At 42.4% G+C, this 27,041-nt stretch overlaps 2 protein-coding genes across 2 annotated transcripts; both read left to right on the top strand.

Moving 5' to 3' along the window:
* The first annotated feature begins 218 nt into the window (after nucleotides 1-218).
* amotl2a (angiomotin like 2a) lies at nucleotides 219-8,156 on the top strand. Its single transcript, XM_085398602.1, has 11 exons — nucleotides 219-446; nucleotides 1,356-2,171; nucleotides 2,284-2,434; nucleotides 2,792-2,936; nucleotides 3,028-3,108; nucleotides 4,388-4,683; nucleotides 4,954-5,144; nucleotides 5,231-5,332; nucleotides 5,422-5,582; nucleotides 5,864-6,043; nucleotides 6,535-8,156. The coding sequence occupies exons 2-11, from the start codon at nucleotides 1,444-1,446 to the stop codon at nucleotides 6,618-6,620; spliced, it is 2,121 nt and encodes a 706-aa protein (XP_085254728.1). The 5' UTR covers nucleotides 219-446; nucleotides 1,356-1,443; the 3' UTR covers nucleotides 6,621-8,156.
* Nucleotides 8,157-14,977: 6,821 nt separating this feature from the next.
* sap130a (Sin3A associated protein 130 a) lies at nucleotides 14,978-26,174 on the top strand. Its single transcript, XM_085398691.1, has 21 exons — nucleotides 14,978-15,122; nucleotides 16,494-16,621; nucleotides 16,699-16,973; nucleotides 17,419-17,586; nucleotides 17,671-17,767; nucleotides 17,956-18,068; nucleotides 18,172-18,296; nucleotides 18,427-18,574; nucleotides 18,658-18,748; nucleotides 18,834-18,938; nucleotides 19,147-19,288; nucleotides 19,668-19,783; nucleotides 19,899-20,186; nucleotides 20,279-20,453; nucleotides 20,553-20,648; nucleotides 20,731-21,092; nucleotides 21,177-21,422; nucleotides 21,513-21,638; nucleotides 23,707-23,810; nucleotides 24,034-24,147; nucleotides 25,330-26,174. Exons 2-21 carry the CDS (start codon nucleotides 16,510-16,512, stop codon nucleotides 25,486-25,488), a joined length of 3,162 nt encoding a protein of 1,053 aa, XP_085254817.1. The 5' UTR covers nucleotides 14,978-15,122; nucleotides 16,494-16,509; the 3' UTR covers nucleotides 25,489-26,174.
* The last annotated feature ends 867 nt before the right edge of the window (nucleotides 26,175-27,041 follow it).

Below are 27,041 nucleotides of genomic sequence, written 5' to 3'. Positions count from 1 at the left end.
ATAGAAACTGTGCATTCAAATGTCCTGAAGCCGCACAACAAAAAACAACAACGAGCTCTTTTACATGACACAAGCAGCCAGCTGAGGGGCTGCTGCTTCTGCTGCTCTGAATCCATTTTTTTAAACACACCGCCCCTCTCTCTTCCTCTTCCTCCTCCTCATCCTCTCCCTCCTCCCCTCTGCTCTGCTTTTGATCCCACAGGGACTCGGAGCCTTTGCATTCCTGTCATTCCAGCCGCAGCGAACAATCAGCTCTCAGTTATTTATTAGTGCGCCTCGCAGCTCCGCTCCGCTCAGTCTGCTGCCTGCTACCCGTCAGCGCGCACACATGCGCACGGAGGAAAGGAGCTCCGCACACTTGTGGACGTTTATTTTGAACAATAAGCGCAGATCATTGATTTGAGATACGACGGCACCGCTCACTGTGCGATGAGACAAAAAAATTGGTGAGTTTAGCATTTTATCTGAATAGGTTTATCTGAACGTTTTCTGTCGGTTTGTGTGTGGACGGAGTCCACTCCGGATGGAGTTACTTACTTAACAGATTACATCTGAGTCCCGTTTTAATTCATGAGCCACACACAGATCCATCCATTTACAAAACAGTCTCATTCATGCAGGAGCTATAAAGGCACAAACCATTCAAATGTAGAGTTACCCATAAAGCTTTTGCATTTTGTGTTTTATGTGTTTATAATTCAAACTCAAATAGTAAAGAATTTAAAGACTTTTCACACTTTGTAAAAACAAAACAAGAACATTTACTTTGGCCAAATTGACCCTGTGGCGGCCGGTTCTGGTCACCAGGCCCTATGTTTCACACCCCTGACATTAATGTCTTTAAACTGATTTTTAAATAATCTTTACTGCTGCTTTTTCAGCTTGGAGGATTAGACTTGATGATGTTTTGCGTAATTCACTCTTGATCTCATGTAGCTGTGTAGCTATTTTGTGCGGTCAGGACACATTGTGGTGGTTTAATAAGGCATTAATTTTACTCTCTATCCAGATTTTCACGTTGAAAGTTAAAATGAGTTAATTGTATAAAGTAACCAGTGCATTTTAAAGCATCCATCATTCATATTCTGAAGACTTTATATGTCTTCATCATGTTTTGGGCATTATCTGATCCTGAATCACTGGAATCTTTTGAGTCTGTGCGACCGTTGAGTATTATGCTTGTGTGACTGGAGAAAGTTATGCATTGCAGCATGTGGGCCATAAAAACTGGATCTCCAGTGACATCACTATCAGGGGTATTTCCAGCTACAGCTCGTGCACACACAGCATTGTGTAACAGAAGTGTGGATAAGTTTGTGCAGTGTTGAGTCTGACCACAGTTCTTTTCCTTTCAGATGTGTGATTTGTGAAGCGCCCACGCTGCCACATCGAGGCTTGTTTTTGTTTCGTTTTTTTTTTTAAACTGTCTTTTCATTGGCTGACATGAGAACTGCCGAGGAGTCCTCTGGAACGGTCCTGCACCGTCTCATCCAGGAACAGCTCCGCTACGGAAACCTGACGGACACGCGCACGCTTCTAGCCATCCAGCAGCAGGCACTGCGTGGAGGCAGCAGCGGCGGCGGCACCGGCAGTCCCCGCTCCTCTCTGGAGAGCCTCACTCAGGAGGACACTCAATACATCCAGATGTCAACAAGGCAGGAGCCTCAAGGTCAGGAGCACCAAGGAGACAGCTTGCACTCTGAGAGCCCCGTGTGCCACCTGTACCATCTCCACAAGGAGGAACTGCCTACTTACGAGGAAGCCAAAGCCCACTCCCAGTTCCTGAACTCTCAGAAGGGGCAGGCGGAGCACAATGGACCCAGCATGGATGTAGAGGGAAGTGGAAGTGAGGCACAGTGGGATCTGAAGAGAGAGCACGCTCGCTCTCTCAGTGAGAGACTCATGCAGCTTTCTCTGGAGAGAAACCGGTCTAGGAACAGTCTGCCTATGAGTTCCTCACACAGCTACCCACAGCTCTATAATCATCACAATAATGTTTTAAATGCTGCGACACCTGACAGACAAAGGGCTCAGCCGTGTGCAGAGCAGCGAGGACCACCCCCAGACTATCCTTTCTGTGTCAGACTTCCTGGATACATGCTCAGCCACTCACAGGAATATGTGCAATACAACCAAGACCCCCATCCTCCCCTCTACACACAACAGCACAGGTAACATCCACAAACACATGCGCTATCAAAAAAAGAAGAACAGCCCCAGAGAAGTCTGCTGTTCTTTTATTTTGGCGGTCTTTTCAGCACTGTTGCTATCTCCTGTCTGCAGGTTTGTGTCTGCTCAGTCGCAGGAGACTCACAACAGCATCACAGCAGCTTCAGACTGCAACTCCCCTCAGAGCGACACATTAATGCGGGAGAACGAGCGGCTCAGGAAGGAACTGGAGGTGTACACGGAAAAGGCCACCAGGCTTCAGAAGGTGAGAGGATGGTAGTGAATGGTTCGTTGAGGTCGTGAGAAAACAAAAGTTTTTAGCTGGGGCAGGAGGTGACGGGTTTTCTCACTAATTCAGAGCATGGAATCTCTACAACGCATCTCCTTTTGTCTTTAAAAACATGTCGGCATGTGAGGAGATAAATGGCTGGCACCTGGGATCACGAGTGTTCAGTCTGGAATGTTAATTCCATTATTCATTCACGTAGTGTTAAAGAGACATTTCACAGCGGGTGGCATTCAGTAGACTAATTAGCCTCATTGATATTAACATTTGCAACATAAACCAGACAATATGCAGGAATTTCTCCCCCAGAGACTCATTTTCTCTCTTTCTTCCCAGTTGGAGTTGGAGATTCAGAGGATATCTGAGGCTTATGAGACCCTCATGAAAGGCTCTGGAAAGCGAGAAACTCTGGAGAAAACGATGAGGAATAAACTAGAGGCAGAGGTTAAGAGAATGCATGACTTCAACAGAGACCTGCGAGGTAAGTTTCCATTTTTATTTGTCTGTCTCCTGGCTTTAAACCTACTTTATGCGTATGTGCTCATTGTGGTATGCTGGTCATCTCTGTGCAGAGCAACTCGACGTGGCTAACAAGCACAGAGCGGACTGCGCCGACCCGAAGCAGCACGTCTTTGTCAAACTCTTGGAGCAAAGTGAGTCTGCATCAGTCTTTTGTTACAAACTCCTCTCACGCTGCAGTTCATCACAGATTCAATCACAATTCCCTGTGAAACACTGAACAATAGCAGGAACATAGCTGAGCAGGGATTGGTTTCCTTCTTTAGTGATGTGGTGCTGTCTACATGTTGTCACACAAATGGGTGTATCTCCCCTGTAAGTTACTTTTGGCACCTAGACTCCAGACCTTTTTTTATGCTGCAGTAAATGTGGCCTGGATTCCTGAGATGTTTTTAGGGCTTTCAGGGTGTTTGCCACTAGGAATGCCCCCCCTCCCTTTTTTTTTTTTTTTACTGATGTGCTCAGTTTTGCATCGCTACTAATGACCTCCCTTCTCAAGGGGAACTAATACGTCTGGGTGTCCTGGCCTAACTCTACATGACCCATGACTTGCTCATTCTCCTTATTTGGGCATTTCTTTTTCATGCCATAGCTTAATGATGATCGGCCAGTTGTGAATATTTCTTTGCTCCCTTTTAGCTCTGTGCAGAACTGAGCTGTAGAGAAATCCCTACAGCGAGGATTAGGTGGAATAACACTTATGTTGGAACATTTGGGCAGTAAATGCAGTCGTGTCAGTGTCTATGATTATCTTTCCCAAACGGTTATCTCAGCATAGCAGAGAAAAGCAGTACAATAGTGGGATGTGTAGTTTATATGTTTGTGTTATGAGAACCACATGAAATATATTTTGAGCTGCTTGTTTACTTCACGTCCTCAGAGGCATTCCAGAGCTTTTACCAGTACAAGGCTATGCCTGTGTGCGTAAGTGGATAAGAGGAAGTCTGCATTCCCTCCACAGGCATGCACTCATGTTGTGTAATCAGCCCCCTTTTAAAGAGGCAAATCAGTTAAACTTTCTAAAAGGGCTCATTGAAATGCAGACTAGCTTTCAAAGATTCAATGAGAAATATTGTTTTTACTGATCCCATGTTTACGAGGGCAATAAACTTAGCAAAAAATGAGGTGTCAAATGTTTTGATGTTGAACCACATGCCTTTATGTCTGTTGTTGGGTCACATTCCTTAGAAAATGCACTGAAATGCTCCCGGACTGAAGGCTTCACTGACCCCAGCGAAGGCCATGGGAGCTTCTCTTTAGAGGAGACCAATTTTACTCTTTTTTTTTTTTCCAGTGATATAGTTTTATAGGCTTAAAAAATCAAACAAAAGCCAGGAAGAATCTCAAAAGATTTATTTTTAAGTTGTTAAGAGCCTCGTCACCTTCATTAACCTGCTGTTTCCTGTATTGCAGATGAAGAGCAGCAGCGGGAGCGCGAATGTCTGGAGAAGCAGATTCAGCACCTGCGAGTGTCCAGGGAGGAGTGCCAGCGGAAACGGGAGCTGATGGAGCAGGCTCTGGCCTCGGCGCAGACTCGCAACCGTCAGCTGGAAGAAGAACTTCAGAGGAAGAGGGCGTACGTGAAGAAAGTGGAGAGGCTGCAGAGTGCGCTGGCCCAGCTGCAGGCCGCCTGTGAGAAGCGGGAAGAGCTGGAGCTCCGGCTACGCACGAGGTTGGAGCAGGAGCTAAAAAGCCTCAGGGCACAACAGGTGAGGAAAACAAGCCCCCCCCCCCCCCCCCCCCCCCCCCAATGGTTCAGTTAGCAGATTTTAACAATGTGAACATGTCCAAGCGGCTTATTCTATAGAAACACTTGGCTGGCTCACAGGGTGAAAGGGACCAGCATTAGTCTGCTAGAGGATTCCTGCGTAGTTAAAGTAGTAAAAGTGGATTGAGGGATAAACACATTTTCAGAGAGTCAGATTTAGAGCATTTTGTTTCCTTGGGTGTTAAACGATCTATTCTGTCTACCGTTTCAGTCCCAGAACCAGAGCACTGATTCCACAGCTTCAGAGCCGAGCTCGTCCAGGTTGCAGCAGCATCTGAGGGAGAAGGAGGAGCGTATCCTTGCCCTGGAGGCAGATATCACCAAGTGGGAGCAAAAGTACCTGGAGGAGAGCACCATGAGGCAGTTTGCAATGGATGCAGCAGCCACAGCTGCAGCACAGAGGTACAAACAAATCTGTCAAAATGGAGTGAAGATTCAAAACGTAAAAATTGCGGGATTATTTAGAAAACCGTATATTTTATTTTCAGAGATACAACTATCATCAATCACTCCCCGCGGCACTCTCCGGACAGTAGTTTTAATGAAGACCTGCCGTTGTCCCATCACAGACGTCAGGAGATGGAGAACAGGTGATCATCTTTTCATCCATACTTCATTGTTTCCTTCTGCCTGCTCTGTGGTGTTTTTTCTAAACTCACGATGTTCTCCGTGCGTTCAGGATCCGCGCTCTTCACGCTCAGCTCCTGGAGAAGGATGCGGTGATCAAAGTCCTCCAGCAGCGCTCCAGGTTGGAGCAGAGCAAGCCTGAGAAACAGGGGCTTCGTTCGGCCAGATCCGTCCCCTCCATCAACATAGCGACCGGCGGCATGGAGAACAAAGGTGAGCTTCTTCCCTTACTATTCGTGCTGAGCTGAGGAATCTGGAATCTTTAATTACACACGCTATCCTGTGACAACTGCCAGACAGAATGCGCACACCCTGAAAAAGACAAAAACAAGTAGGACACAGCCCTGTTTTTAAACTGGAATGCATATCATCTCTCACTCCAGAATAGCCCCATCCAGAATAGTCATGGGAAGAGCTCTGCGCGGCAGATGTTCAGGAGCACGTATATGTGGATGTAGGCGGGTAATTAAGCAGTTTCTTCTCTTTGTCTGCAGGAAAGAGCCTCTCAGATGACCAGACAGGTTCAGCTGTGCTGCAGCCCAAGCTGCTTGCTGCTGCTAAGGTCCTGAGCCGAGACTGCAGCACGCAGAGCGACGAGGCCTCACAGGAGCCTGAGGCCACAGCAGAGCACGGCAAGCTCAAGATGTGTGAAGCAAGCTCAGCGGCTACACCTGGTGGGTTTTTCGAAGTGCTTAAGGCCCAGTCAGCTCCTCACAGCTCATTTTAAGAATGTGTCATTGAATTAAATAGAAAAATCACTCCGACAAGTAGCTTTACATTGTTTCCTCCAGTCAAATCAGCAAACATGAATATTACAGCTGAAACACTCGGATCAAAAAAGATCCACAGAGGCCTCTGGCCACGCTGCGTTTCTACCATAATATGGTTGAGAGAAAATAGTTCCTCCAGGAACCACGTGGTAACTGGGTCATGATTTCTAGAAAAAAAAGATGTTGCTACTTAGTTTTCACATCAGGTTTTTGGTGCTTTCAGCACCGCAGGGCAAGTGCAGACCTCTTCACAGAGGATATTTCCAAAAACGAGCAACTCCAAAACAATCTGGACGTATAAATAACAAATATTTATCTAAACGAATGACACGTGCATCGGCAGTTTGCCTTCCAGTGTTGTTTTTTCTAATCTATAAATTCTGTCCTGCCTGTAGAAACCTCGGAGGAGCCAAAGCTTCCGCCGAAGATGCTAAGGAGCCTCAACAGCTTGGGCGCAGACGTGGTGGAAATCCTCATTTGAGCGCTCGCTGCGGCTCGTATGACTGACAGCAGCTCTGACACAGACTCTTGGCTGAGACTTTAAAGGGCTTCCTCGACGTCTGGCTTAAATCAACATGTGTGTGCTGAGATTTCCTTCTGCTGTTTCTGCACAACTCATAAACGGGCAGTTGGGATTCGTTCACGGTACCTGGACAGTATTTCAGCGTGACAGGAACTGGGCTGCTGACTGTGCATATATTGTGCATGTTTCTCTTTTTATTTTTTAATTATGTATTGTATTTATACATGTAAATGCTGCTCATAATTGATGTGATTTTTGTTTGTCCTAAATGTGCACCACTTTCTTTTTCTAATTATATACACATGACTCACTTCTTGGTTTTGTTTTCCAGTAGCATCCCTGTTACCATGCCCTCTGAAAGTAATGGGAATATTTATAAAATGACTCAGAATTTAACAGAGCTAAATTAACAGTTGCCCTCCTCTTTAAAATACATTCGGAGGCCTTGCTCGCAGCTCAGAGGGGGATTTGGAAACATTTTTTTGAATGCGAAGCCTGCAAAATGCCTGCTCGGTTCTCTCTTTAAAAAGCCTGTGAGGATTGACGCCGTTTCTCTGGGGTCCGGTTTTCCAGATCCCCGGCTAATGTTTGGGGCCTCAGAAGGTGGCTACCCAGCGTTTCGCTCCCCTCCCATGCCACAGCGGAGCTAATCTTCTCACATTCCTCGCTGAGGGAATGCTCCCGTTAAAGAAAAAGGCTATCTAAAGTCTGACCCTTCGCCCTTGTTAAAATGGCAGGCATTCTCCACATGACTCCTTTTCTGGGGTGGTTATTTCTTCTGAGTCGTGGTAGCTGGATCTACCACGAACGTCGAAACGGTCAACTATAATTGGCCCACATTTGCTACTCCATCGCTGTTATATTCAGCTGTTTTTCAAGTATCTCACATTTCTGGGTAGACTATACTGTAAGCCTAATATGGACTCTTCTATTTATTTCTCCCTGCGTGATGTAGGATCACTGAACACTGATGAATGTACACTTCTGTTTTCAATGAATGTGTTTTCTATTTAACTGGAATGTGCCACACTCCATGGGGAAAGGACATTAAAACTCATCATCAGTGGATTTCTGAAGAAGCCAATAAGCTTATCCAGTTTTTAAATATTAGCGTGTGAAACCTCACGTTTACCCGATATTCTCCTTCATCCTCCATCACAGTGCATTTGCTGGTCAGTGCAGTGTGTCAGAGTTACTGCCCTTTGCTTATTCTGCAACATGTTTACACAAATGGCTGTTTGAAGTGAGAGAAGTTAATATATTTTGTAATTATTATTTTTTTCATATCTACTTTAAATGGTCTTGTTTCCTGGTGCCAAAGATGGACTCTATCTTTAAGTTATAGTTGATGATGAATACAAAAGGTTGTGTTAAGTTGCCTCGCTTCAGCTGGTTGACCCAACGTGATGTTGCTGTGAACTTTTGTAAAGGAAACATTTGTATGTATGCCTTAACATTTCACAATAATAAAGTTTTAATATATTCCTGATAAAAGGCTCTCTGTTCTCTTCACCGAAGTAAAGCCGTAGATGTCACCCGCTGGTTTGTAAACATTTTAAATCTGAAATTTTGGTGCTTTTGCCAGCTTTTTTGGAACCACAAGTGACCATATTTGGACAATTAGAAGGATTTACTTCACCCGCTAACATCAGCTAGCTAGGTTTACTGAATCCAAATAGGGTGCACCAACGGTTCCTCATTAGTTCAAAGATAAAAAGTTTAAAAATCACCTCTTGCAGTTGTTATGAAGGCAGATATCAGCTATAGAAGCAACCATTTATATCAGGCTGTAAAGACGGTGACCTCGCCTTCTTCTTTTAGCTGCCCCCTTTAGGATCGCAACAGTGGATCATCTGCCTCCATCCCTAGCAACCCCCTTTGTCACACCAACCGTCTGCCTGTCCTCCTTCACTACGTCCATGAGTCTCCTCTATTTTCTTCATGCCTGGCATCTCCATCTTCAGCGTCCTTTGTCCAGTATATCCAATATCTCTCCTCTGCAGAAGTCCAAACCATCTTAGCCTCTCTAACTTCATATCCACACTTGAACTGCTCCTCTGACATACTCATTTCTAGTCACTCCCAGTGAAAATCTTAACATCTTCAGCTCAGACACTTCCAGAGTGGCCTCATTTCTTTTTGTCGCTGTGACCCTTTCCAAACATCTCAGTGACCTCAGAAATCTTCGAGTTTGAAAAATTCAGCCAAAATCCTCTATCCTCTGTCCACTTGAGGCTGATCCCCAAAGTGACAAAAATCTACTAGTTTTGTAGTTTTGGTCTCTTTAGATATACTGGATTTAGGGGATGACCAGGCTGTTGGGGTTAAACATTTGTACTTACTGTTTGACTCCAAGTTTTCTTTAAAATGTCTCTCCTCAGTCATCAGTCATCCTTCCAATAAATCTACTACACCAACTGAGCCAAGATTTTCTCTATTCTTCTGTGACTTCTATGACTGCTCAGCTGTGGTTGGTCTTCTTCAAGCAGAGACACAATATGATGTACAAAAACTCTGCAAGTAACAAAATGTACCGTATTAGTTTCACAGAAATCTTTTTCTATCTTGCTGTTAAGATAAAGGCATCTTGCATGACAAATACCAGAAGCTGTACCTCAAATCCTAAGAAAATTAAGTTCTTGAGGATTTTAGATTTCATCTCACACAAAGTGATTCTCCAAACCTGCCCAGCAGGAACTAATCCACACGAATTCTCAGAAAATAAGAGAACCTGTAATGTTACTCAAGTTAAATGGAAATACAAATTTAACCTCAAATAATCAGATCAAATGCCAAGTAATTGATTGTATTTTGATGTGGATGTGCTTTCTTATATATTCTCAAGATGTGCAGGGACATGTAGGAATTCCTCGGTAAACTTTTAATTTTAATGTAAATATTTTTGTCTTCCTTGTTCCCCCTTGCTGAGGTTGGAATTTCATTCCTCGGATGCCAGACATTTTCCTCTCGCTGCCTTTACTTGTCATAGGCGAGTGCCACTTTTCTCAGGCGGGGAAAAGCTGCAGTAATAAATCGCCATGTGTTGAGTACCATTTTCAGCTTTGGCACCATGCGGTCTGTGATTTCCCATTATTTTGGTCCTATCTGTGCAAATGCAGATCACATTTCCTGACTCGTATGTCAGTAACTGTGAGTGAGGTGAGGCTCAGCTGAGGGGAAAGGTTAGGATTACGTGAGCACTAAGTTTGAACAGCATCATAGTGGGAAATTTAGCTGAAAAGTCATCCTCATCCAGTCTGCATGGAGAAAGGTTAAACCTTCATGTATGCATTCCACATACATGCGGACTGGAGCATAACTTACAAAGACTGTTGTCAGGTTATCGCCGTGATTTCACCACTGTGACTCCTGCCAACTGTGCGCGTGATTCAATCAGAGTGGATCAAGAACAGATGTCAATGTTCTGAATTTCGACTTTGTTTGTTTTTCATGGTATGAAAGTGCAGACTCCACATAATTCACGCTTCATCTACAGTCAGAAAAATGTTAAAGTCAAGCGCCATTTGAAGCAATGCGAGATACAATCGAAGTGTGTGTGAGGAATGAAGGGGACAGTTGGTAACAAATCATTTGTCCTCCTTTCCTTTTGAGCACATTTTGTACTAAAGGCATGTGTGAAATATTTGGAAAAATAACTGTGGGGCTCTGTGTTTTGCCTTGATTTCCATGGAGATTCCAAAACTTCCTGCCTACAGCAGCCATGGAATGTGCCCCCGCCCCCTCAGCGTTTCCACATAAATCAGGGCACTGACTTCTAATTTTAGGGATGTTAGAGAGACGATGCAAATCTCTCAGAGGAGGCCACTGGAAGCAAATTTTTCGGCCTGAGTCCACTGCAACATTATTTGCTGAACTGCTCGACTTAATTCAATTAAGCTTTATTTATAAAAAGTCCGTTTACAATAACAGTCACCTCTATGTAGTACGGTAAAGACTCAACAACATTAGATCAAATGAGCACCACTTGGTGATGGTGGAGACGAAGAACTCCAGCAGAAGACGCATCCAGCAGGGAGGAGCTGACATCTTAGAGAAAAGGAGCTTACTCTGCTCTCCTACTTCAACCCAACGTCACAGCAAAGCTCTGTCGATTTCAGCGGAGCATTGTTTGGGTGACATGTCACTCTCTGTCACGTTCTCATGAGGATGATGTTTTTTTATCTTGCTAAAGTGTTTTGTCTTGGTTTTTTTTTAAGACAAAAGTCCAAGTCATCATTATCAGCTTCTGCAGCGTTTTATCAGCACTGTTCATGTGCAGCATGTCTTTAAGCTCCATCCATCTATTTTCTTCTTCTTACCCAATGGGCTGGGGCCTAGAGTGAGAGGGGGGTACACCCTAGACAGGCCACCAGTCGATGGTAGGACCAACATAGAGAGACAGACAACCATTCACACTTACATTTGTGCCATTAATCATTTTATAATCTCCAATTAACCTAAGCCTATGTATATCCTTGGATAGTGGGAGGAAGCTGGAGCACCTGTAGAGAACCCATGCAGACACGGGAGAACGTGCAAACTCTCTGGCCAGATGGTGACTTTGAATCCAGTTCAAACTTCAACTCCACTTTGCCCATCGGGGACCCTCAACATGAACATCTGAACATGATCCTTCATCTGCTCTATGTTGATGTGTATATATTAGCCTAACTATATCTCTGTAGCTAGCCACCAGCTACCACATCATTATATGTTAACATCTGGCTAATGTAAGTAACTTTCTGCTAAACCTTACAAATCCTTTTTTTTTCATGGATGCCTGGACATGAAACTTTACTGTAACATCTGGGAGAACAGCCAAACTGAGTTGAAAGAATCTGGAGCTTTGTGAGCTCTCTGTGGTGCCTCAGTGTTTGATTGAGTTCAGACATAATGACTTGTTTAATTAATTGAGTTGTGAGATAATGAAGCTGCCATGTTTAAAGGGGTTCTTGGGGAGAGTATACTTCATTAACCACGGAGAACCTCTCTTTGGTGCTTTAGCTGGTTGCTGTCTGGGTCTGCTAGTGGTTTCCAGTGAATCAACTGTGCTGCACAATCCAGAAAGGCCGATTCATTGTAGGGAAGGAATTATTAGATGAGTCAAAACACACTGTGTCTGTAGCAACACGGAGAGACGTGCTGCAGAGGACAACCTTCATGCCAGAGAAAAACCAAAAAACCAAAATAAAAAATGAGTCAACGTTAAGATCAGACATTGTACAGCTGTGAAAAGTCACTTAACTGAAGTCTGAAATGGTTATGAGTAATTAACAATGCAGACAAATGAGTAAGAGTCAAACTGGTATGTCACAGAAAAACAGTGTTTCTTTCTTTTGCTTGTACTCATGTACTCATGTTAACATTTCCTTGATTTTTAATCACTGATCTTACTAACTTACTGCTTACTTCCTTGGACTCATTTAATCGTTCCAAATAAAACCAGTCACAAATAATATCCCAAGAATTTACGAGTGTTTCACAACTTAAAGAAACATACCAGCAGGTGTATGCAACTGAATAGGCACAGCTGGGGAATTCCATGGCATGCCTCAGCATGCAGCAGTGGTTGAATAACCCTTTATGATCCAGGTGGATATAAATGATGACTATGTGGAGAGAGCTAATCGCTGATGAAAGATCGTTTGTGAATTTTCACTCATGTTAATGTAGAAATTAAGAAGAACTTGATACTGTTTTAACACTTAAGTGGGAAAATACTGTAGTGACTTAAATAACTGTTATACTTTATCTTCAGATATACTCTTTTAAAATGTTCTCTTTTAGTTTATCGTACCAATACTCTTTTCCTTTATATAATTAATCATTGGTGTATGAAGTTTATGTTTTGATTTTTCTTTAGTTTTGGGTTCCACTTTTGTTATTACTCGTACCTCCCTGTGTTCCTCTGCTTTGTGTTTACTAGGAGTTTTCCTACTTCCATATTTAGCAGCATTTAGCATTTCCTGTTTTACTTTGAAAGAGTTTTTATTTTCCTGTGACTGCTTTTTCAATCTTTCTGTTGGTCTGGTTGTCTTGACTGTTTTTACACGTTGTTAATTACTATGTCCTGCATCTCTTTTAACTCTTTTGTATAATCCCGGTCACGCAACAGTATATAATCTTATGAAACTTAATATTAATACAATTTAATATTAATATCCTAAATTATAAAACATGAAAAAAAACAGAAAAGGTGCCATAAATTTGATAGTCAGAATCAGAATCAGAAAGACTTTATTTATCCCCAAGGGGCAATTAGTTTTTAGCTTTAAAAAATAGTGCAAACTAACTGAAGTAGATGTGCGCTAATGCTGAAATACATTACAACATATTTACTTATAATAAAAGAGCAATTTTTGATTGTGCTAATGGAGGGCAGCATATTTCCAAAACAGGGCAAAAGAAAAAGCCATGGCATCAGCAAAGTCGCTGGGCAACAGAAATATCTATGCCAAATTCATCCAACAGTTGTTGAACCGACCTTTAAACAGACATTTCCACCTGTTAGCTAAAAATCAGCCAGTCCCAAAAACAGCATCATAAATCCCTTAAAAACTAAAGTACAGTTTCATATATCCTAATCCTGTTGCTGTTTCTACAGAACTTTTTCACATGTTTCCCACAAAAAATATGTATATATCTATTTGATCACACTGATGGTATGAGATGTTGTTTGTAATCCAGCAGCTGAATAGCCTAACGATATGACCCAGAGTTGTGCATAGTTTTATATCTTTCCAATGGTTTTTACTTTGTTGTATACATTTTTTCCAGATGGTGTTTGTGGTTATGATTAATTGTGTAGTTTCACTGTAATTTTAGTCTCAGTAAACAAAGATAAACTAAAGCAATAATTTTGACCAAAGCAGAAAATCACAGAAAATATTGTTCTCGTTTTTTCCGTTAAGTTTAGTTCTTATTTTTATGTCAGTTGGCTAAAATATTTTTTACATGTACTTCTACATGAAGTTAATAACTTTGACATATACCAGGGGAGCTTCGAGGATGTTTTAAAAAATTGGTTATCATGTCGGGGCCCACATGAAACCAAAAGATATATGATCGGCAATATACATGGGGGGAAAGTAAACATCTGGACTTTTGGGGTGATACAGATGTTTTACATGAAAAGGGGCTAGAGAAGACTTTGAGCATAATTCTATATTTAAAAGCTGTTTTATTTAAAACATAACCCCACCTACTAATGCAAATTTTCACTGAAATATACTTTAGAATGTAAATTAAAAATACTCATTATGCAGATTCAGTAGAAAAAATATTAAGTAGAAAAATTAGCTAAGTAAGTTTTTTTTTCTGAGGGGGGGGTTTAATATCCAACACTGTGATTTGCTCTGATGAGGAACCAAAAAAGTTGCTAACCAAAATGGCTATAAGATGAAAAACTTAGTGTGACTAAAAAGGGAAAAGGGGGGGAATGGAAACATGTAGAGAATGTAAAGATGTTTTGATGACCTGCTGCTGCTCTCTAGTGTTTATGTGAAGGTATTACAGTTGCTCCTCCTCTCAAACTGACACCTGGTGTGCTGGGACTGAACTTCATGCCAGAGCTTTTTCAGTAGTGGGGAAAGCATAAAGTGTAAGATAACAAAATGTCTTTAATAAGGGCTTGGATCTTAATGTTTTGAAGCTTTACTTTAAGTTTTGTTCCTGTCCTTGTGATTGGTGACAAAAGGATAGCAACATGAGTGAAAGGGAAGATTTAGAAGCTTTCTTTGTTTGTTTTGCATCTAAGCGAAAATGAAAACATAAAAAAAACCCTAGGGATATGTTTTATTTGATTTGCAAAGGGAGACTGAGCTCCTGTTTATTAAAAAACAAAAATCAGGCAGTGGAGATCATATTAACAGTGTTTATTTCTCCCGTAAATCAGGAAATTTACATGTTAAAGACAGCTTAACACTTTAACAGGATTTTTGACTATTGTACATTATGAGGGGTGCCTGAAATCCTTTACTTTAAAAATATTGGGGTGTTTTTTGTCATTTAATTCTTGAATTGTGTGTCTGGTCGCTTATTTCTTTGAATTAATTACTTTCTGTGCGGATATTTCATTGCTGTTGAAGCATAGGCAGCATCAAGTGGCCTTTAGAGGAACTGCAGTTTTTTGCACTTCCGCCTTGGCTTCCTTTTTTCGGAGGTTCCCACTTGGCTCCAAAGTGAGCTCGATTGCGTCCGTCGATCACGTGACTAGAGTGTCTTAGCGTCCCCTTAACAACCGCCTACCTCCTTCAGCCCGTTGTACCGCTTTATGGCGCTAAAAACATTTCTATTGGCTAGCGATCGAGCAGTCCCTTCTCTGGTTGGTTGAATGTAGAAAGTAGGTGCAGTCCTTTCTCAGCGGTCTTCCGGCTTGCATTTTGAGAGTGAAAAAAAGAAAAGACGAATGGAAAAATTGTAATCCACAAAACGAGCATTGCCCAGCAACTCATCGATACGGTAAAGTCTGCGCACACACAACAGCCTTTTTGTCCTTTTAGCTGTAGGAAGTTTGTGCCGCTGTACTCTGTATAAAGTTCAGGATTTGGCATGAAAAGCAGGTTAGCGGGGCTAGCGCTTCCAGTGTTAGCATGCTGCTAGGTGGGATAGCTGCCTAATGAGGCAGCTTTTCGGTTTTAGGGTTACAGAGGCTAAAACAGCCACCACGGTGGATAGTATCTGACTGAGCTGAAAACGGGTGTGATTCTAGTTGAAAGGCCTTTTCTGTGCATGCTTGTTAACGTCATATTTGGTGCGCATCGACTCAGTTTGCTGCCTGTCATACGATACCGACTACATAATGTCAAACAAAGGTACTGAAGACGTTCGATCCTTTTCAGACACTCAAATACAGCTTTTTCCTGTGATGTTAAACAGCTCTTAATTTCATGGACACGTTCTCTGCCCTCCGTCTGTCCGTTTTACGTTCCCGCGCTGCATGTGAAGGGTTAATCTACATGGCTTTTGTTGTTGTTGAGGTCCTCGGACTGGATCGTCAAGAGCAGAGGTTTTCAAATATTTTGTGACCAAAGGGTGAGCTAAAATTTCACGGCACACTTGTATTTATACCAGGGGAAAATAATCTCTATTCAGGTCGGGAATTTAACCCCATCCCGGGATACTTAAGCTAACCCTGTGTGGTATTCGGGGCTTACAGTCTCACGTTGTCTGTACGTAGCTACAATAATTAACTTTAATAATTGGATGTTTTAGTATTTTCAGTAAGAGTGAAGATAGTCTGTATCCATAACTATGCAAAGCACGTCCATAATGAACAGTTATGCCGTAAAAGATATTTGTGTCATAAATATATTTAATTTTTAAATCGTAGTAGGCATACAGCGGCTGTATGGAAAAAAGCCTATTAGAAACTGAACTGTACTGTGCAAAAAGTCTTGACACATTGGGAAATGGGTGCAGAAATTATTTGAAACATGCAAACATACATGGAAATACAGTACATAAGGCCAAAACGGAGTTTGTGCAGTTCTAACGAGCTTACATTCGTAACGTTTTGTATTCATATTTACATTAATTTTCAAAATAGCCTCCATGATTGAGCCTCCATTGTGTTTTACAGATGGCGGTGGAAACTCATTTTTGAACCTCTTTCCTCACCTCTCGTTATATCCACAACAATTTCACCCCAAAAATCTCACTTTTGGATTAATAACTCCATTAGACCAGTTGTCACAGATTCTCAGTCAGTTTCTTGTGTAATTTGGCAAATCTGGCATTCCTCAGCCTTTTCTCCCTGTTTCCCATGATGCCTATGATGGTGTTTTTAACTTTGTCATATCCTGTGTGCATCTGCTTTGCATCCTGTTTTAGATCATAAATAGTTAAAATGAGCTCCCAGCAATTCCCCCGACATGGGCTGCCTGCTTCCAGTGGGGGAGCACCTCAGATCCCAGCACCTGGAAACCTGGTGCCTGTCAATCAACCGTCAAGCGCTTCAGGTAACATTTAATCACACAAAAATGGCAGAGAAGATGTAAGTGTGTAGTTGATGTCTAATCAAGTTGTTTTTCCTCAGGTGGAGGTGGTGGAGATGCAGACAGCAGTCGGGATGGTGACCACGGTCAGCATGATCATCCACCTGCCGGTGGCGGGGGAACCTCAACTTTCAGAGATGAAAAGCAAGAGACCATGGTGGTCAGACCATACCCACAAGTACAGACGCAGCTCGGCCAGCCTCCAGCTGCCACCCAAAATGTGGCCATTCAGCCCGGCACACCTGCGACCTTACCGACCCCCTCTGTCCAGCTCCCACAGGGCCAGCCTGCAGTGCTTACTGAAAGCCAGATGAAGGTGACCTTTAAGTCTCTGTTTGAGTTTCTATAAACTTAACCATCTCCAAAGTAAAAGGAACATAATTTGCTCTCTTATATTGGCAAAGTTTTCTGAGTGTAGACAGTGTTCAACGTAACATTTTCCCCCCTGGTCTCAGTTTTTGCAATTCCTGAAAATAATAAGACGCCAATTTTCCTTATATTTTAAAAAGTATGTTATTGTAGACTAAGCTACCCAACAATAACTTAAAGTTAAAATTAGCTCTGAAGTACCAAAAGGTTCAGTAAAACTCTGATCTGTGGGGGGAAAATGTAATGCTGTAGACAGGAATCTCATCATAGGATATTTCTTTTTTTACTTGAGCTTGAACCTTTCACCTGGGCTGTCTGAATCTGATCATCTAGCTTGTATTATTTGTTAAAACAAACAGATGTTAATTTTTTTAAATTGATGTCTTTTTCAGGCGGTCTTGAAGTCACCAATGCCAAGTCGTCTTATTGCTCCAGCACCAGCTTCCAACCAGGCTCATATGCCCATACCCCCCAAGGTGCCTGGTCACATAACAGTCACCATCGAGAGCAGCATCGCTACCACCCCGTCTATCCCTGTGGCAACCATCAGTGGTCAGCAGGTGAGTCTTTTCTACATTTGCTTTTAATGTTTGTCTTTTTCCTGCTGACAACTAAAGACCTGTACTGCTTTCTTGGTGTTTAAGGGTCACTCAAGCAACGTGCACCTGATGCCGAACTTTCAGATCATCAGGACCCCTGCTGCAGTTCCTCAACAGTCCTTCCCACCACACTTGCCTCGAGGTATATAGCGAGGAAGACTCCTGTGGGAGTACCTTTAGTGCAGCTTTGGGAAACGAGTACTTGTAAATGATCTGTCAAAGAGAAAGTAAAAGTTAGATGCAAACTGATTTGGACAGTCATCTCCTAAATGTTGTCGACAGTATGTCAGGCTTGCATTTTGATGGATTGCTGTATTTTCTGTCCTGCAGGGGCTGCTGCAGCAGCTGTTATGTCCAGCTCCAAAACTGTCTTGCGGCCAGCCACTGGAGCAAGTGCAGGCACTGCCCAGCCGACAGTGCCACACATCATTCACCAGATTCAGGTGCCCTGCAGAACTTTAAAGAAATAAGAATATTCATGTTAGTTATGTAGAAGCACAGAGTATAAGGCTGCTGCTGTTTTTTGTTTTTCCATACTGTCCACAGTCCCGATCTCCTGCAACAACCTCTACAGCTGTCCTCCCAACCGTGGTGGCTCCCATCTCAGTGACTAGAACTCAATCTCCAGTTATCAGCCAGACAGTCTCACACTCTCCAGAGGTGATACATGGGTAAGAAAAGATAAAGTCTGAGATCGTTCAGTATGTTCTTAGCCAAGTTTGTTTGCAGTTTAGTGCTACTTGTTTACTTTGCATTTTTGAAGAGGTCATATTTATCTATTTATTTATTTTACTATTTCAGGCGTCCAGCAATGACCATTCACCCCCCTCCACCCGCTGTCAGCATCCAGAGGCCTCAGGGGACCCGTGACACAGCCACACGGATCACTTTGCCATCACACCCTGCAGTCGGAGCTCAGAAGTCCCAGCCTCCGCACACAATGACACAGGTTACTACTCTTGATGATGCACTGCAAAAATATGCAATATTTATTTTGCATAATAACTAAAATCTTGCCTTTTTTCCATACAGAAATCCATATTCAGTAATGTGACACCAGTAGCTGCAGCAACTGTGGCACCAATAGTTGCCACGAACACTGTGCCATCAACAACTACAATAGGTATCAGCTTTTATCTTGATTAGCATGTCAAATCTTTGTAATGTTACTAAAGAAGAAGCTGAAATCTTGTTTCATTTCTGTTTAGGCGCTGTGACACACACCCAAATGACAAGTAGCACGATTGTCACCATGACAATGGCCTCACACTCTTCTCATGCTACAGCAGTGACCACCTCCACCATCCCTGTTGGTATGTTGACTCTTTGGCCTCGTTCATGCAACATTCATTTTTGTGCTGCTGCCTTTTTAAATGACATGGAACAGAACGAGCTGCGTTTTTACAACTTGGAAGTAATGAAATATTATTTCTAGTGCATGCACATCCCTACATATGCTATCTCACCTTTCATTATTAGCATGTAGCTTTTCTTAACAGTCTTCTGGGGTGTTGTTCACAGCTAAAGTGGTCCCTCAGCCTATCGCCCATTCTTCACCCCGTGTTCAGCCTGACTACCCAGGAGAGAGAGCCAACCTCATCCCCATCCCTGGCCACAGGTCTTCTCCCAACCCTGTCACCATGGAAGCCCGCAGCGACAATAGGTAAGCTCACTGTGCTGGGGAATTTAGTCTGATCATATGATGGGGTATTACACAGTTGTATCAAAAATCTGTGCGCTTTCCTCTTATTTCCTCTAAAGTTGTGGAATTAATCCAAGTTTAATTTCAGTTGAAATTTTTGGCCAATTAGAAAACAAGTTGTCACATTGTGTTTTCCATTTTACCTTTCAGCATATCCTCTTTGTTGTTCTCCCTCCATAAAACTTCCAATTCAAAAGTATTAAATATATTAAATATCTCTTTAAGTCTGGACCAGCATGTGGCAATGATCCAGATCACAAGAGTTTAAAGTATAAAACATCACAGACAATGAAGACAACCAATCCGATCTTGTTTTAATTCTTGTTTCTTTCTTGTTAAGACCTTCTGTACCAGTGCAGTTCCAGTATTTCCTGCCTGCCTACACTTCGTCATACCCTCTGCCACATACCTACACCCCTATTAGCAGCTCTGTGTCCACCATCCGCCCGTACCCCGGTAAGCACTTGCTATAGTCCGAGTGTCTGCTCATTATTGGAAGGACTTAAGTCTAGTTTAGTGTAATGTAGAGCCTGGGATTTGAAAAATCTTTTACCCTTTTGTGCTCTCTAAGTTACTCCTCAAGCTCCGACTTCAGCGTTGCCAGCTCAAGCTGGAGTGGGCGTGGCGACCACTGTGCAATTGAACCGCATGCAGCTGATGGCAGTGGACCGCATCGGTCTGCCGTCTGCACAGATCAGCACCCAGGGGATCCAGCAAGCACCGATCGCAGCGCAGGGCATTCAGCCTGCATCGATAGGCGTTCAGGGTTTGCACACGTCTGCGTCAATCACCACACAGGGAATGCAGCAGGCGCCGGTCACTCAACAGCAGCAGCAACCGCAGTCTGAAGCAAAGCCTGGTAGTTACTTAGATCATACCAAATAGCATGGTCTCTGAGTCTTTTACTGAAATTTGTTTGTAATTAATGTTTGTTTGTTTTTTTAAATTCAGGGGTTGTTTTGGCTGATGGCTTTGTAGCAAGCCCCATTAGCAGCACCTTCAGCACGACCCAGCCGGTAGCCACCATGGTGCAGGCGCACACCCAGGGGGGAGGAGTGGGAGGAGCTCCCACACTGGTCTCCTCCCCAAGACCGAGTATTCTCCGCAAGAAGCCCGCCAATGAAACGTGAGTATAACACATGAAGCAGGGTTTTGCAGTAAACCTTACATCTTGTTTTTCTAAAATAAATATGGAGAATGCTTTTCTACACTTCCCCTTTCTCAGGTGTGTTCGTAAGAACCTGATCCCCGCCCAGTCTGAAGCCAGTACTGGGAGAATTGACAGCGGCGTGAGAGGAGCGGGATCGCCTCGACCCGCTGGGTGAGCTTGTGTCTCATTTGTTACATGCGTGTTCATTTCCTGTTCTGTGTCAGTGATGTAACGGGTTTTGTTCATCCATCAGAGTGAAGCCCAAAGCTGAGGTGCACATGGCAGTGGCCCCTCCTGTCATAGCTACAGTAGAAGCATTGCCTTCCCAGGGTGGAGAGCAGCAGGCGGTGTCCTCGAACACCCAGCACCTCGCTCAAGCCATCCCCACCATGCTGGCTACACCCGGCCCCGTGCCTCCCTCACAGCCCTCCACTGTCCTGTCCTCCTTGCCGGCTGCCATGGCTGTGACTCCCCCTGTCCCGGCCTCGATGGCCAACACTGTGGCTTCCCCCACCCAGCCGGCTGCCAGCAGCACTCCAGCATGTGCCGCGAGCTCTGTCTGCCCAGATGTGAAAATCAAGCAGGAAGTGGAGGCGATGGACACCTCTCAGCCAGGTGACAAACGTGTTTGTGCTCCAAATGTTAAAGTCATCTTTATAGAAAATATAAATAAAAACTAACATGCAGGCTTCCCCTTAGATCCCAACACGAGTATGTCAGCGGCCCCAGCCCTCACCACACAGACGTCCACCCTGAGCACCCCAGCCACAGGCGATCTGATCCCTGGAGCCTCCCCGAGAAAGAAGCCCCGCAAGCAGCAGCATGTCATTTCCACAGAGGAGAGCGAGATGGTCGAGACTAACAGCACGGATGAGGAGAAGACCCCAGGCAGGCCCATCACCGGCAGGGCCGAGAGACGGGAATCTCCACCAAGGGAGTATGTCGGTATGTAAACTGATCATGGCGGTGCGGATGATGATGGTGATGTTTCCTGTCTGCACTATTAGTTTTGTAACACCTGTTTCTATGTTGAAGATGAAGAAGGAGTGCGCTACGTGCCGGTGAAGCCTCGCCCACCTATTACACTTTTGCGGCACTATCGTAACCCCTGGAAAGCTGCTTATCACCATTTCCAGAGGTACAGCGACATCCGGGTCAAAGGTGAGTGTCTTACTGGCTGCAAACACAAACATTTAATATTTCATACCAGCAGCAGCTTTTTCAGTAACTGCAAAGGGGGGTTGCTTTTTAATTTCACTGTAGATTCCTATATGTGTGGTAAATATTGATGGATATTTTTGTAAACTTTTGTGCAGCTGTATGATTAATTAATTATCCATTAATGCATCAAACATGCAGATCCTGAACTCAAAAACAGAGTTGAAAACATGGCTATTAAAGGTATTTACTTTAATTACTATTATAATTCAAATGAGAACCAAAAAAAGAAAAACAGAGGTAAGGGTGATGGCTGACACAGTCACCCGGTGGAGAGTTAGGCCATGATCAGGGACTGTTTTTGACCCTAAAGGCCACCCAGAGATGAACACTACATTATAATTGTACTTAATAAAATCACTGATGATAGACTAAATAAATAGATTTTAGGTAGATGCTTGTGCATTTTAACAACTTTAACAATAATACAGACAACAATGTAGTTAAACAACTTACAGTTGGTTTTATTGGAAATTAACTTTAAGCTATTAGGCCCCAGGGGTTTTCTGAGCTTTCTGCTCGAAAATGAAATGACCAAAATAAATGGAGTATTTCTCTGCAATTACAAACTCTGTGTAAACAGTCTTGGTATCAAAATAAAGCTAACACTTGTGAGATGTCATCAGACGTGTAAATATTACTGCAGATGTTACTATGGCAAAGTTGCTGTGACTCAAACATAGAAAAATTTGATTTTTTTTATATCCCTCGTCTAAGTATTTTATAGCATATAACACCTTTGAAAATATGCTTCAGTTCACATTTAACTCCAGAAAATCATAAATCAAAATATGGATATTACCTGTCCACAGGTTCATGGTGACGTAACTGCTCTTTTAACTGTTTGGTGTCTTTGCTTTGTTTGGTGTTTCCAGAAATGGTTTATATGAGATTTTAGCTGAGATTCAGAGGTTTCTGTGGAAACCACTCATGTCGGCACATATATTTCTGACCTCGTGTTGTAACTGAGTAAACGTGATCTCCTCCCTTTTTCCCCCATATTTGGGGGTGCTGGGTGCTTAACTAGTTAAAAAACACAAACAAACATCTGTCTCCTATTTTTTGTGTCACATAGGAAAGAAGCATCAATATCTAATGAAAAGACTTATTAGTTTGGCCTTGCTGTGTATCATTGTGGTGTTTGGTGCAGTTTTCTTGTTTTGTGGGGTTGTTGTTGTGTTTTTTTCAAGTGGAGATGAATATCTCTAACAAGTTGATTTGTTCACATTTGCAAATCTTAATTTGTAAGAGAAATGTATATATTTTTTGAGTTTGTGCAACATGCATATAGTTTCATTTTTCAGTATTTGTCTGTGGGGCATTTTTCTATGTTTTAACAAATGTTTTTTACATGGCCTTACAGAGGTGATGCTAAGGGAAACGTGCATTTTTTTTCCTTTTTTTTTTTTTTGGTAATGTGCTGGAAAAGCTTGAAAATTGACCTTGAAAGTGCTTAAAAAGTGCTTGAATTTGACCCTGAAAAATGCGTGCAAACCCTGAAAAGCTCATTAATGTGAAAACACTGTTATAAATAAAGATAAATCATTACACGTAAAAGACACTGATTTAAATTGCAGGTAAGTCATAACCATTTGTTTATCTTGACACAAGTTGAACTAAACATCGAGTGAGTTTAGAGTTTGAGGGGTTGAGCAAAAATGCACTGTTATGCTTCTGAATCATGCAAGACAAAATCAATTCAGTTCAATTCAGTTTTATTTATACTGCGCCAAATCACAACAACAGTCACCTCAAGGCGCTTTATATTGTAAGGCAGATCCTACAATAATACCAAATATGCAATAAGAGTAAACAAATTCCTTTTGTTTGTATTATAATCTTGATTTTATCATTTAAAAAAAAAAGCCAAACTCAAATAAAATGTTATAACCGTAATTGAGGTTAAAATTAAAAAACAGAGAGGAGCGATCAGTGAAGTGTTTGAAAGGCTTATGTTGAATCTTCTTTGTCATTTTCCTCAGTTTAATTCTGCTTTTTGTTAATGTTTCAGAAGAGAAGAAGGGCTCCTTGCAGGATATGGCCAATCAGAGAGGAGTGGCATGCAGAGCACAAGGCTGGAAGATTCACCTGTGTGCGGCACAGCTCAGGCAGCTGGTGGGTGCTGACCTCCTGACCTTTATTATATTGGCCCAGTTAATATAGTTTTGTCTTTAAATTGGGGGGAAATAGTGCTTAAAGTGAGCTTCTGTTTTTAAAAAGAAATGTAATCAATTAAAAAAATTGTTACAATATTTCAGTGTGACTTTGCATTTCAGTTCAGAGACTTTTACGCTCTTTAACAAGCAGATTTTTTTTATTTTTATCGCTTGTTCTGCAGTCGAGTTTGGAGCATGATGTGTACAGCCGCCTCTCCACCCTTCAGGAGGGTCTGATTCCAAAGAAGAGGGCCGGCGCAGATGACGACCTTCACCGAATTAACGAACTAATACAGGTGAGGTTGTTGCTGCACATTAAAAATAAAGGTTTCACTGCTCAGGTTATGCAAATTTTAAAAAATCAGTATTTCCTAAGTTATACATGTGGGGTGGGCCGGAGTTAAGAACTTCAGGACTTCTTTTAAGATATTTAGTAAATAGATAATTAAAACCTCAGCGGAGAAAAAAAGACTAAACAGGAATGAAAACATGAAGAACGGTGCGAATAAAAACAGCATACCTGTGATGTGTTTAATGCCAGACTCTCACTGTGATTAGCAAAGTTAATGACAAAGCAAAGTTCAGTGCTTCACCCTCCAAAATACACTCATTTGGTTATAAACCATGTGGATACAAATTTTATTGCTTATTGGGTGAGTCCGCCTGCCCTGGTCCAGTGATGATGCTGAGTTGGTTATAGAAGAATATTGTGTCTCTCTGAATCCAGTTCACTTTTTAGAGGCGATTTGGTTTTGTCAACTTGTCTGAATTTCTCCTTAAAGTTTCGAACACCACAGCTTATGAACCCACAATGTAAAGCATCTGAAAAATGAAGTTTATACTAAAAACAAACCAATGTTCTCTCTGCTTTTCTCTCTGTGTCATCAGCAGCAAAAACATGTTTAAAACTAAAGTAAAATTGATTTCAAAGTCCAAAAATTTAAACCCTGGACATCTTCTAAAATCACACAGTGGGGCAAACTGGAGTTTTTGGCAGGCCATTTCTGGCCCCCGCGCCTTATGTTTGACACCTTCATTATAAACACAGACTTGGCTCTCTATGATCCTAGTGACAGCAGATAGCCGTCATATGGTTATGTGTAACACAGCTGTTCAATGGCCAGCCAATCCAATTAAGCTTCGCTTTAAGGGGGAGGAGACAGAGGATGAACTGAGGGGCGGGACCAGGCCCAGTGTAAGATAAATAAGGATTATTTTTAGCTGTAATCATGCAAAGCTGCTCTGGAGTCCAAGAATAGAAGTATTGGCTGGAAATGAGTATAGCAGATCCTCTTTAACACAGATTGGGCTTCTGAGTTTTGTAAACTGCTGCTTTTTTTCTTCTTCTGTAGTTTGTTCATGTAGTTCCTTTTTGTTCTTGTTAGGCAGGCTGGAAAAAGGCCCACAACTTCTCTCTTTCAGGTACATGTAATGTTAGTAATGAGTTTAGCAAACTCAATCAGTACATTTCTCCTCAGGGTAACATGCAGCGCTGTAAACTAGTGATGGACCAGGTGACCGAGGCCAGAGACACCATGATGAAAGTGCTCGACCACAAGGAGAAGGTCCTGAAGCTGCTCAACAAGAACGGCACAGTCAAGAAGTCCTCCAAACTGAAGCGCAAAGAACGGGCGTAAGAGCGACCTCCCCATCTGCCAAGAAACCGCTGCCGTTCCCACCGCCTCTCTCTCCGTGTAGGGGTGAAGGAGCTGCTCAGAGTTTTGGTGCTATGATTTGCTGCATACAATCACACGCACCCTCCATATCTGTGGGCACAGAGAAGAGCAACAGGACGGCTTCGAGGAACAGGAACTGGTTCTCGTTCAAAACACAGGAACATTGTAGGTTGTTAGAGTGGCCACTTGATGGCCACCGTGTTTTGTTTTGCCCCCTTCCCCTTTCTTTTAATGTATGAACCCCCCCCGAAAGATCCTTGTTACTAACTTAGTTTCTGCCTCTTGTAAGACTTTTGGCACATTGTGTATCTGTGATATTCGGCTCTAAAAAGAGGTGCAAGGTGAGTTATCCAACGGAGCCGGTCAGAATCATTCAAAAGGACTCCTTTAGCAAACTGTAAACGGACTAATCTCAGTCGTGCTCTTTTCATCAGTCTGTGCCTTTATTTTGTCAGTGTACATGAGATGGACTGGGCCGAGCTGCTCCACATGCTCTCCAGATGCTGTTAAAATGTCATTTAAAGAAAAGTTTCAGGTTACTTCTACTGCTTCCTTTTTAAAAAAAAAAAATCCAGCAGCTTAATTTGTTTAAAGAGAAAACAAAAAAAGATATTTTATCAGCCATAATTTAGGCGTAATCTAAAAATCCGGATATGAGAAAATATTTCAAACTGCCATCAAATCTTTCACTTAATCTGGAATAAAGAGAGCGGCTGTGCTCGTTTGAACAGCGGACTGAATTCATGTAAATCACTGTAAATGTGCTTCTGTTTTTCCATCGACCTCGTTCTTTTCCAGTTTTGTACTTGATGAAACGTTTTGTGTGCTGTGTGACGTGCCGCTTTGTGCTGCAGAGTGTACGAGCTGAAGTGAGCCTGAAACATCCAGACCTTGTACATTGTTTTTGTCTGTGTGATTATAGTAAAGATACTGAAAACAATACAAGTTCTGCTCTTATTTTTGAGTTTTCATCCTGCTAATTGTGTTCGTATATAAAAACATTTCACAGCTTTATATAAATATGATTGGATTAGGAAATTATTCTGACTCAGATGGAGTCACAGGTTGAGGATGAGCCTGGTAGCAAAATGTTCTACCTGGTTTTAAGCAGGTAGAACATTTTGATCTCTTTACACAGTGAGACTTGCAGTGGGTGTAAAACAGATGTAGTTTCAGTTTGTAACTGAAACTCACCCTCCCTGCCTGTACGCCAGTGTTTGAACGTTGCGCTTCAAACTGTACTACAAACCAGGAACTGATACTTGTTGTACTAATTCATATGCAATTAATTAATTAGCATATGTTCAGCATTCAGTGCAGCATTATAGAAATATGTATGACTATGTTCTTGCATTTTTGCAAATCTCTAAAATTAGAAACATCCTGCATCAGAATATTATTGAAAAACTAGTTCATCCATTTATTATTTGTAGGCTGGATGCTGTAATTCAATATTATCAGGTTGTCCTAAAAGACTTCCTGATAAACCTTCAGATTATCAGTTTGGATTTGGG

Source organism: Rhamphochromis longiceps, linkage group LG23, assembly GCF_057381845.1.
Source record: "Rhamphochromis longiceps isolate RC_006_pf linkage group LG23, R_longiceps_female_GT1.1, whole genome shotgun sequence".
NCBI lineage: Eukaryota > Metazoa > Chordata > Actinopteri > Cichliformes > Cichlidae > Rhamphochromis > Rhamphochromis longiceps.
The sequence above is the reverse complement of the archived record's forward strand: the minus strand, read 5'-3'. Positions and strand labels throughout refer to the sequence as shown.

Excerpts from the sequence above, each read along its gene's own strand:
- sap130a (XM_085398691.1), top strand. The coding sequence starts at position 16,510 with ATGAGCTCCCAGCAATTCCCCCGACATGGGCTGCCTGCTTCCAGTGGG. Across the intron at positions 18,749-18,833 it reads GCCATCAACAACTACAATAG|GCGCTGTGACACACACCCAA; the intron begins GTATCAGCTTTT and ends ATTTCTGTTTAG. Across the intron at positions 21,093-21,176 it reads GATGGACACCTCTCAGCCAG|ATCCCAACACGAGTATGTCA; the intron begins GTGACAAACGTG and ends GCTTCCCCTTAG.
- amotl2a (XM_085398602.1), top strand. The coding sequence starts at position 1,444 with ATGAGAACTGCCGAGGAGTCCTCTGGAACGGTCCTGCACCGTCTCATC. Across the intron at positions 3,109-4,387 it reads TGTCAAACTCTTGGAGCAAA|ATGAAGAGCAGCAGCGGGAG; the intron begins GTGAGTCTGCAT and ends CCTGTATTGCAG. Across the intron at positions 5,145-5,230 it reads GCCACAGCTGCAGCACAGAG|AGATACAACTATCATCAATC; the intron begins GTACAAACAAAT and ends TTTTATTTTCAG.